The following is a 10,762-nucleotide window of genomic DNA, read 5'->3' as shown; positions in this document are numbered from 1 at the left end:
TCTCTCTCTCTCTCTCTCTCTCTCTCTCTCTCTCTCAGAGGCATACAGTATTAATGCTAAAAGTTTATGTTTTTGGCTGTGTATAAGCTTGGATTTGACCTATTTGGAGGGCTTTTTTTTGGTATAATTTGAACTAGAAGTAGGGAGATGTATGACTCGGTTTAGATATTGTGGACATTTGTGATTCTTCTCTCTCTCTCTCTCTCTCTCTCTCTCTCTCTCTCTCTCTCAGAGGCATACAGTATTAATGCTAAAAGTTTATGTTTTTGGCTGTGTATTAGCTTGGATTTGACCTATTTGGAGGGCTTTTTTTTGGTATAATTTGAACTAGAAGTAGGGAGATGTATGACTCGGTTTAGATATTGTGGACATTTGTGATTCTTACTGAGTTTTAGTTGATTAATAATGTCATATTTTGAAATGGGGGATCTTGCTTTGTAGCGACATTAGGCTGGGCTTCAGTTCATGATCCTTCTGCCTTAGCCTCCTAAATGCTGGGATTTTATAGGTATATACTATAATCCCCAGTTATTATTGAGTCTTATTAGTTTTTTTTTTGAGGCAGGGTCTCATATAGCTCAGGATCATCTGGAACTCACTGTGTAGCTATGGATGACCTTCAGCTTTGACCTTGAACTTCTCATCTTCCTTCCTCCACCTCTTGAGTGCTGGGTTTACAGGTGTGTACCACCACACCTGGTTTATGCATTGCTAGGGATTCAACCCCGTGTACCATGCATCTAAGTAAGCATTCTACCAATGGAGCTACGATCCCAACCCTTAGTAGATTAAAGAACATGTTTCTGACCATAAGTTGTTTTTCAATTGTCCATTAATTCTTTAAAGATCTAAGTCTTTATGCTCATAAATTGTTGTCCAGAATCATATATTATACCTCTTGGCACATGGAAGAACCAGTGTATTGAATTTTGATAAAATGGAATTTGTACAATTTTATTATGGATTACTCTTAAAATTGTTTTTGATTGGTTGATTTTTATTTTACATGTATGAGTATTTTGCCTGCATGGATATAAGTGTACCACAGGCATGCAGTGCGCACAGAGGCCAGTATCCCTTGGAACTGGAGTTACAGACAGTTGTTAGGCTCCATGTAAGCGCTGGGAACTGAGCCTGGGTCCTCTGTGAGAGCAGCCAGCAGCACTGTTAACCACTGGGTCACCTCTCCAGCCCTCATGCATTACCCTTGAATGGTAATTTATAAAAAAGAATTTTGCCCTGGTATGAAAGTCAGCGTTGGTCTGAATTAAGTCAGCTGAGGTCTTGTGAAGAAACCATTTGTTGGTCTTAGGTTTTAAAGTATTCTTCCCTCCAGATGCTGTTGTGAAAATTAAAACAAAGCACAGAGGTGGAGTGTAGTGGAGCATTCTTGTAATCTTAGCATTGAGGAAACTGAAGCGAGAGCATCCTGAGTTCAAAGCCAGCCTGGGCTACATATCAAGTTCCAGGCTAGCCTGGGCAACATAGAGACCCCGTCTCAAAAAATGAAAACTGAAGAAAAAAGCAAAAGAAATAAATAAAATCCTTATACAGATGCATACTTTTTAAATTTTCAGATATTAAATTGTTCAGCATTAGTAATGTAGAAACAAAGGTCTAGTGTCCAGCGAGAGCTTGTGCAGAAGCAAGGTTCTGCTATAAGCTGTGAGGTTGAGGGGAACTGTACAACTTCTCTGGGACTCTCCCACGAAATGAGGACTGGGCAGCTCTTCCTTGGGAAGCCCACAGCACGTTCTTGGGTGTCTTTCTTCCTGAATGCTTTTCTTTTACAACTTTAGTGCTTAAAATCTATATTAAAATCTCTTCATACACTCTAATTCTACTCCAGAACAAAACAAAACTAGACAAAAGCAAAGTGAGGGGCTGGAGAGATGGCTCAGTGGTTAAGAGCACTGACTGCTCTTACAGGGGACCCTAGGTTTGATTCCCAGCATCCATATAGTGTCTAGCAACCAACCACAACTCCAGTTCCAGGGGATCTGACACCCTCTTCTGACCTTTGTGGGCATTACATGACACAGTGCGCTCACACACATGCAGGCAATACACGTGTAAACATAAAATAAAATAATAAATAAAACTGAAAAAATCTGAAAAACGGAAACCCAAAACACAGGTAGTCCTTAAGCATCTTGGCTACGGGATACTCAAACTGCACATTAAATCAGAGCTTCTCAAACTTTAGGGTGCAGCACAGTCACCTAGGGAGGGGCCATGATTCTGCATTTCTAGAAGCTCATGGGTCATGCATGACACCTCAAGTCCAAAGTCAGTAAATTATTTTTGGAAAGGGGACCCTTGAGAGCTAACAGAGTCGTGGGTGACTAATGAGATACTGATAGAACAGGAGGAAAAAGGGTTTACATGCTGCCTTTTTTTTTTTTCTTTCTGAGACAAGGTCTCCCTGTAGCCCTAGCTGCCTGGAACTCCCTTTGTAGACCAGGCTGGCCTTGAACTCACAGAGATCCACCTGCCTCTGCCTCCCAAGTGCTCGCACTAAACACTGCTTTTTTTATCTCATGTATGGAGAGCTTCAATTTTATGGTAGAAATCTCTGAGAAAATAGAATCTGGGGGAAGACATTTCTATTTATAGATAGTGTTAGAAAGTTAGTTTTCTTAGTGTGTGCATACGATGGTGTGTGTGTATGTGGGCACACATGTATGTCACAGAGCACGTGTGGAGGTCAGAGGGCAATGTGTGGGTCCTCACCTTCTATCTTATTTGAGGCAGGTTCTCTGCTTTGTCCTTCTTTGCTGCGTATGTCAGCTTAGCTGGACTGTGAGCTTCTGAGCATGCTCACACTTGTGTGGGTTCCAGGCCACAATCCACCTGTTGTTGTGGACTGGTGGTAATGCGCATATCATAGTGGGAGTGCATGGCAGGGCAGAACCATACATCTCATGCCTAGAAGCAAGAGTGAGAAGGAGCTGGGGGTCTGCAATTCCCTTCAGTGGCATGCTCCTGATAATCATAAGATCCCCCAGTAGGCCCCACCTCTCAAAGATCCCACCATTTCCCATGCACCACCGTGGTCCAAACCTTTAACTGGTGGGCCTTTGAGGGATATTCCACATCCTAGTTATAGTAGTTGGTCATTCCTTTCTACATACATTTTCCCACTTCTGGACTACTGGCTTTCCTTTGATCTCATCGATATTCTTATTCAGTGTCTGGTGAATTTTTTCTCTTCACTCTGACTTCTGTAGCATCCAGAGCCCAGCCCTACCTTGGAAGCTTGTGTTTAGGTTGTTTTTTTTTGTTTTGTTTTTGTTTTTGAGACAGGGTCTCACTTTGTAGCCCTGGCTGGCCTAGAACTCCTTATTTAGACTAGGCTGGCTTTGAACTCACAGAGATCTGCCTGTCCCTCCTAGGACATGTGCCACCATACCTGGTTTTTTAGTTTTTCTATACTTTCTCCCATGTACCTTTTCCTGTCCCTGATTAAACTTTGCATTCTTTTGCTGTAATAAACCAAAGCCATGAATATGCTGCATGCTGGGTTGTGTTCATCTTCCTAGAAAAGCAGTTGGTTCTTCAGCAAGGATTTGCCTATTTTTCTGCTCTGGGCTACAAGAAAAGATGTGTCTTAGCTGGGCATGGTGATATGTACTTGTAATTCCAGTACTCAGAGGTGGAAGATTAGGAGTTCCAGGACAGGGCTGACCATATAACAAGTCTGAGACCAGCCTAGGCTACGTGAGACCCTGTCAAACAAATAAAGAGAACAATCAACCAAAAAAGAGCAGAGCAAAGCAAGATGGAGAGTGGGAGTGAGAGCGAGTGAGTAAGAGAGAGGGGGGAGGAGTGAGGTGGGGAGACAGAGAGAAGGGGAGGGGAGAATTAATATCTTCTCTCTGGTAGTCTGATTATAGTTACAGTTTTTCTGTGTATCTGGAGTATGTAATGAAAATATGTGGAGTCTATTAAATACCATTACTTGTCTCAAATAAAAATCCAATAAAACTGTAATAGAAAGTGTTTATTACATCTTTTGAATGCTTACCACCAGATTCAAGTTTGGTCATTTGGCTGTTAGCGTGAATATATATGTATATATATATATATATATATATATAAAACCATTAGTCATAAGTGGTATAAGTATTTTTTAGAAACTCCCACATGTATTGGAATTCATCATACATTTATTTATCTACACTCTTTTAAAAATATTTTATTTATTATTTTATGTGTATGAGTGTATTGCCTGCATATATGTAAGTACACCCGTGTCGTGCAGTGCCTGAGGAGGTCAGAAGGGGTGTTGGATTTGACTGGAACTGGAGTCACAGATGGTAGTTAGCTGCCATGTGGGTGCTGGGAATTGAACCTGGGTCCTCTGCAAGAGCAGTCAGTGCTCTTAACCACTGAGCCATCTCTCCAGCTCCTCTCTCTTTTCCTTTCTTTTTTTTTTTTTGAGACATGGTTTAACCCCTGTAGCCCCAGCTGGCCTGGAGCTCTCTATGTAGATCAGGCTGGCCTCTACCTCATAGAAATCTACTTGCCTCTGCCTCCCAAGTGCTGGGACTAAAGGTGTGTGCCACCATATCCTGCCTTTTTTTTTTTTTTTTTTTTTTAATTTTTTAAAGACAGGGTCTCATGTAGCTTAGGCTGGCTTCAAACTTAATATGTAGTGGAGGCTGGCCTTGAACTCCTGATCTTTCCATTGCTACCTCCCGAGTGTTGGGGTTACAGGCAGGCACCACAGTATTATGTAGTGCTGGAGATTGAACCCAGAGCTTCCTGTGTGCTAGGCAAGCACTCTACCAACTGAGCTATATCTCTAGCACACCTTGGATAGAATTCCCATCTGCCTTTTTTTTTTTTTTTTAAATGAGACAGGGCCTTACTATATAGACCAGGTTGTCCTAGAACTCACAGTGAGCTGCCTGCCTCTGCCTCCTGAGTACTGGAATTAAAGGCACATGCCACACTTTTTTTTTTTTGGTCTCTTTGAGACTGGGTCTTTCTGTAGCTACAGCTGACCTGGATTCACTATGGAGGCCTGGCCTTGAACTCAGAGAGATCCGCCTGCCTCTGCCTCCCAAGTGCTGGGACTGAAGGCATGTGCCAGCATGCCAGACTCCACACCACACCTTTTTATTTGATTTTCGTGTGTGTATGTGTGTGTGTGTGTGTGTGTGTGTGTGTGTGCATACAAGTATGTACAAGTGCGTGTGGGGGCCGGAGGTTAACCTTAGATGTTGTTGCTCAGGCTCACCCACCTTGTTTTTTTGAGATAGGGTCTCGAACTTGGTGATTAGGCTAGGCTGGCCAGGGACCCCTAGGGATCCTCTTGTCTCTGTCTCCCTAGGACTGAGATTAATGCATGTCACCACACTGGGCTTTTTTACATGGGTTTTGGGGCTCCAACACAGTCCTCATGCTTACCAGCAAGCACTTACTTTCCTGACTGAGCCATCATCCCAGCCATTTTTTTTCTGTATCCAAGGATGGTTTGGAATTCATTACTTAAGCCAGACTGGCCTTGAACTTGAAGGGCTTCTCTAGTCTTTCTCTCTAAATGCTGGGATTACAGGTGCATACCATAGTGTTGACTTTGTTTGCTTGTTTGAGACAAGCTTTCACTGTTTTGCTCAGGCAGCCTGAAACTTAGGGCAATCATTCTGCCTTAGGCTCCTGAATACTGGGATTACAGGCCTGAGCCACTGGGACTGGCCTGTTCCTTATTTAAAATTTGTCATTTTGGCTGGGTATGGTGGCACATGCCTTTAATCCCAGCACTGGGGAGGCAGAGGCAGGTGGCTGTCTGTGAGTTCAAGGCCAGCCTGGTGTACCTAGTGAGTTCCAGGCCAACTGGGGCTACAGGGAGACCCTGTTTCAAAAAGACCAAAGAATGAATAAATGAATGGATGAATGAATGAATAAATAAATACATTTGCCATTTTGAAATAATTTCATTAAAAAAAAATTAAAGTCACAAAGAAGTTTCAAAAGTGGTTTCCCACTGGGTGTGGTGGCGCATGCCTTTAATCCCAGCACTTGGGAGGCAGAGGCAGAGGCAGGCAGATCTCTGAGTTCGAGGCCAGCCTGGTCTCCATAGCGAATCCAGGACAGCTGGGGCTACAGGGAGACCCTGTCTCAAAAAGACCAAAAAAAAAAAGTGGTTTCCCAGTGATAACAATATGAATGGTCTAAACCCTTAAAATCACAATATTAAAACTAAGCTATAGATACTTTTTTATTTTTTATTTTTTTTGTCTTTTTGAGACAGGGTCTCCCTGTAGCCCCAGCTGTCCTGGAACTCACTATGTAGACCAGGCTGGCCTTGAACTCATAATGATCCGCCTGCCTCTGCCTCCCAAGTGCTGAGCTATAGATACTTTTAAATCAGTTTTTATGCTAGCATATAAAGAAATGACGTTCAATATGATGTTTTGTATTTCTGAGACGGGGTCTCATGCAGAATAGGCTGGCCTTGAACTCACTGTATACCGAGGCTGGCCGTATACTCCCCATCCTCTTGCTTCCATCTCTCAGTGCTGGGATTCTTGGACAACCATGCCAGTCCATTGTGACATTTTCATACATATCATTCTACTTTAAAATATAGGTCTTATTTGGATTTTACTGGGTTTTATATTAGGTGTAGTTTTCTTTTTGATATATTGTCAACCCTCAGTATCTGCAGGGGAATTGAATCTAAAATCCCTTTTAGATACTAAAATTGGTAGATGCTTGAGTTCCATTTATTTATTTATTTATTTATTTATTTATTTATTTATTTAGTCTTTTTGAAGGGTATCCCTGTAGCCCCAGTTGGCCTGGATTTGCTATGGAGACCAGACTGGCCTCAAACTCCCAGAGATCAGCCTGCCTCTGCCTCCCGAGTGCTGGGATTAAAGGTGTGCGCCACCACACCTGGCAAATCTTATCATGTACCTCAGGCTGGCTTGAACTCATGATCTTCCTGCTTAGCCTCCTGAGTAGCTGGAATTACAGCTATATACCACTACAGAAACTTTAAGTTCCTTATGTAATGTAAAGTGGTGAATTACTTGCTTATCAGTCATATATACACACACCATTCTGTGCATGTACACCATCCCATATATTACAAATCATGTCTCAATTGCTTATAATTCCTAATGAAATGTGAAAGCTATATAAATAGTTCTTAAACTGTATTGTTTGGGGAATAATGAGAAGAAAAAGGGTCTATGCTTGTTTAGTATGGGTATAGCCATCATTGACCTAACTACGTAGTGTAGATCATCATCAACATTCTTTTTGAAGTGTTCTCCATTCATAGTTGGTTGAATTTGAGGATGCAGAAGGGTCACTATATGGTATTTGTGTGTGTGTGTGTGTGTGTGTGTGTGTGTGTAAATACAGTTTAAATGGAGTTAGGGCATAAGGGGTGATAATGCTCCCTCCAATATCCATAGACCACTCAAGAAAACACCAATGGCAGGCATAAGAAACCACCCTCTGAATTGTTGGTCAAGTGAGTTCAAGAGACTCCCAAAATAGTATAGACTATTGCCATTGTCAAAGATTAGACAATGGAAAGACCTTCTATGCTCCTGGATTGCTCTGAGTTCAAGGGCAGCTAAGCTACTGTGGGCTACAGTGTGAGACTCTGTCAGAAAAAAAAAAGTAGGGCTGGAGAGATGGCTCAGTGGTTAAGAATACTGACTGTTCTTGCAGAAGACCTGGGTTTAAATCCCAGCACCCACTTGGCAGCTAACAACTGTCCGTAACTCCAGTTCCAGGCTATCTGAGAGCCTCTTCTGTCCTCCACAGGCATTGCATGACATGGGTACACTTACCTATATGCAGGTATAATACTCATACACATAAAAAAAACAAATAAAATATTTTTTATAAAAGTAGAGGAATGTAGAATCTCAGAGCAGGTGATGCTATGTTGTTACTGAAAAGGGCCAATATGTATTCTCATCAGTAACCAAAGAAGGCAGGGATACTGTCGTCTTCATTGAAAAGAAGTTAGGTATTTTCCTAAAGACTTATGTGCTAAGTAGTCTTCCTAGATTTTTAATATTGAACCTTCAGAGTTTTTTTTTTCACTAAATTTCCCAGAAAATAGAATTAGCCCCACATGAATGTATATTTTCTCAGCCCAATTGATAATAGTGTTGCAAAATATGATTGATGTTTCTAACTATTTGAAATTGTGATTTCATATATGTGTACATAATGCAAAAGTTAAAGTTAACAGGAAACGCTAATCTCAAAGGTATCCAAGTTTAATTTTTTTTTTCCTGGTCTTTTTGAGACAGGGTCTCCCTGTAGCCCCAGCTGTCCTGAAACTCACTATGTAGACCAGGCTGGGCTTGAATTTACAGAGATTTGCCTGCCTCTGCCTTCCGAGTGCTGGGATTAAAGGTGTGCGCCACCACGCCTGGCCTCCAAGTTTAATTCTGTCTGCTTTAAGAGATAGTTAATTCAATCCTTGTGGACTGCAGTATCCTCTGCAATGGAACTGATACATTACAGGTACTCAGAAGCATTCACTTTCTTTTGTCATTCTAATCATAAAAAGGTAAGATGGAAAAGGGAAATTCACACATGAAATGGAAAGACTGATTTTCAGATGTATTTATACCACTATCTACAACCAATGTGTCTTCAGGCAGCTACAAGCTTCTATGTACCTTGATGAGCATTTCCCAGTCCTGCCTTCTTACTGATGCCAATGCGTATTGAACTTTTTCAGTGACAGCATAGCATCACCTGCCCTAAGATGGCTTTGATTTTCTTTTTCAGTGTCTTGGAGTTTTCCTTGTAGAGGTCTTTCAATTCTTTTGTTAGTCATATTCCTAGGTACTTAATTTTGGGGGTCCTATTATGATTTTTTTTTCTATTTCTTTCTTTGAGAGTACATTCTCTGAAAGTATATATGAAGGCTACTGGGATTTTTATATTAATTTTATATCCTGAAACTTTACTGCAAATTTTTATTATAAACAAATGTTTTCATTTTAGGGTGAAAGAAAATGTCTTTATTTAAAGCCCGTGATTGGTGGTCTACTATACTGGGAGAAAAAGAAGAATTTGATCAAGGATGCTTGTGTCTGGCTGATGTTGACAATAGTGGGAATGGGCAAGGTAAGCAATTTATGGGCTTTTGTTTTTTTCCAGTATTGGGGATTAAACTTGTTCTCCCACATGCCAAGCAGGTTTTCTGCTCTTGGACTATAATCTCCACCTCCCTTTGGAACAAAGCTTTAAAGATAGTAAATAAAATGATTTAGTTTGAAAAGTATGTGCTTATGGGGCTGGAGAGATAGCTCAGCAGTAAAGAGCACTGACTGCTCTTGCAGAGGACCCGGGTTCTATTCCTAGCACCCACATGGCAGCTTCGAACCGTCCTTAACTCCAGTTCCAGGGGAATCCGAAGCTCTCTTCTGACCTCTGTAGCATTGTAGGACATGGGTGCACTCACATACATCAGGCAATACACTCGTACACATAAAATAAAGATAATAAATAAAAAAATTAAAAAAAAGTATGTCCTTAGGGGGCTGGCTCAGAATTTAAGAACACTGACTGTTCTTGCAGAAGCCCTGGGTTTGAATCCCAACACCCACAGGGTAGCTAATAACTGTTCAAAACTCCAGTTCCAGGGGATCCTCTGGCCTCTTCTATCCTCCACCAGCATTGTACCAGAAGGTGCACTTACCTACAATGCAGGCAATACACACATACACATAAAATAAAAATAATAAATAAAATACTTTTAAAAAATGTGCTTAGGTCCTCACCTGCAGGACCCACAGGCCTCTCTCCAATCTGCAGGCTTCTCTCTCCCGGGTAAGTCCATTGTGCCCTCGGGAGCCTTGACTCCCCCAGCCTCACTCACCCTCCCATCTCCCCTGCCAGTCTCTCCTCCTAGCCTGGGTCCTGTCCCATTCCTTGTCTTGACACCCCAGACACCTGGGGAACCACCACTGCTTCCTGATCCTTTGCATCCAGACCAACCCAGTTCCTTCTGGGGTCCCCAGGAGCACTCTGGGCCTGGCCCCACCCTCCCCTCCCTCTGTTTTCCTGGGCCTGCAGAAACCTCAGGCCTCTCTCCTACCACAGGCCACTCTCTCCAGGGTAGGTCAATCTTGCCTTCCCTGCCTTGATTCCCCTAGGCTCACTCACCCTCCAATCTCTACCACTGGTCTCTCCTCCTAGCCTGGATCCTGTCACATTCCTTGTTTTGGCGCCCCAGACCCCTGGGGAACCACCACTGCTTCCTGATCTTGTGCATCCAGACCAACTCAGTTCCTTCTCAGGTCACCAGGGGTGCTCTGGGCCTGGCCCCACCCTCACCTCCCTCTGCCTCCCTGGGTCTGCACAACCCACCAGCCTCTTTCCTGGACAACCGGAGCTGACCTTCCCTCTTCCTGGTCCTTTGCATCCAGACCAACCCAGCTCCTCAGTGCAGTCCCTAGGGGCCCTTGGGAGCGCCTCCTGCCCCCATCTTCCTTTGCATCTCTGGGTGGCACGGCCACCAACTGCCATAGACCAGCATCTTTCCTGGGCCTGGCTCCCAGGTCAGTCCAACCCCCAAATTCCTGAGGCCAAAATCTTTCCTAGAGGGATCCAGACATTAGGAGAAAGCCAGAGAGTATCTGACCCTCATCTGACTGGGGGCTCTGTGGGGGCTCCTGAAGATAAAAGCAATCTGGCCACCCCAATATAAAAGCAGAAGAGAGAACTGGAAGTTTAGGCCAACCAGCTTTGCATGCCCCAAAAGTAAACC

At 42.9% G+C, this 10,762-nt stretch overlaps 1 protein-coding gene across 2 annotated transcripts in view; it reads left to right on the top strand.

Moving 5' to 3' along the window:
* The window catches only part of Bbs9 (Bardet-Biedl syndrome 9), a 530,763-nt gene that overhangs the window by 8,774 nt on the left and 511,227 nt on the right, over positions 1 to 10,762 (top strand). For both annotated transcript variants that reach the window (XM_017795755.2, XM_008823689.2), the window contains exon 2: positions 8,995 to 9,117. In XM_017795755.2, coding sequence (XP_017651244.1) covers positions 9,006 to 9,117 — 112 coding nt within the window. In that variant the 5' untranslated portion in view covers positions 8,995 to 9,005. The remainder of the gene's footprint in view (positions 1 to 8,994; positions 9,118 to 10,762) is intronic.

This window comes from Nannospalax galili, unplaced genomic scaffold (genome assembly GCF_000622305.1).
Source record: "Nannospalax galili isolate Female #2095 unplaced genomic scaffold, S.galili_v1.0 scaffold1149, whole genome shotgun sequence".
NCBI classification, from domain to species: domain Eukaryota; kingdom Metazoa; phylum Chordata; class Mammalia; order Rodentia; family Spalacidae; genus Nannospalax; species Nannospalax galili.
This window is presented reverse-complemented; position numbering and strand designations above follow the sequence as displayed.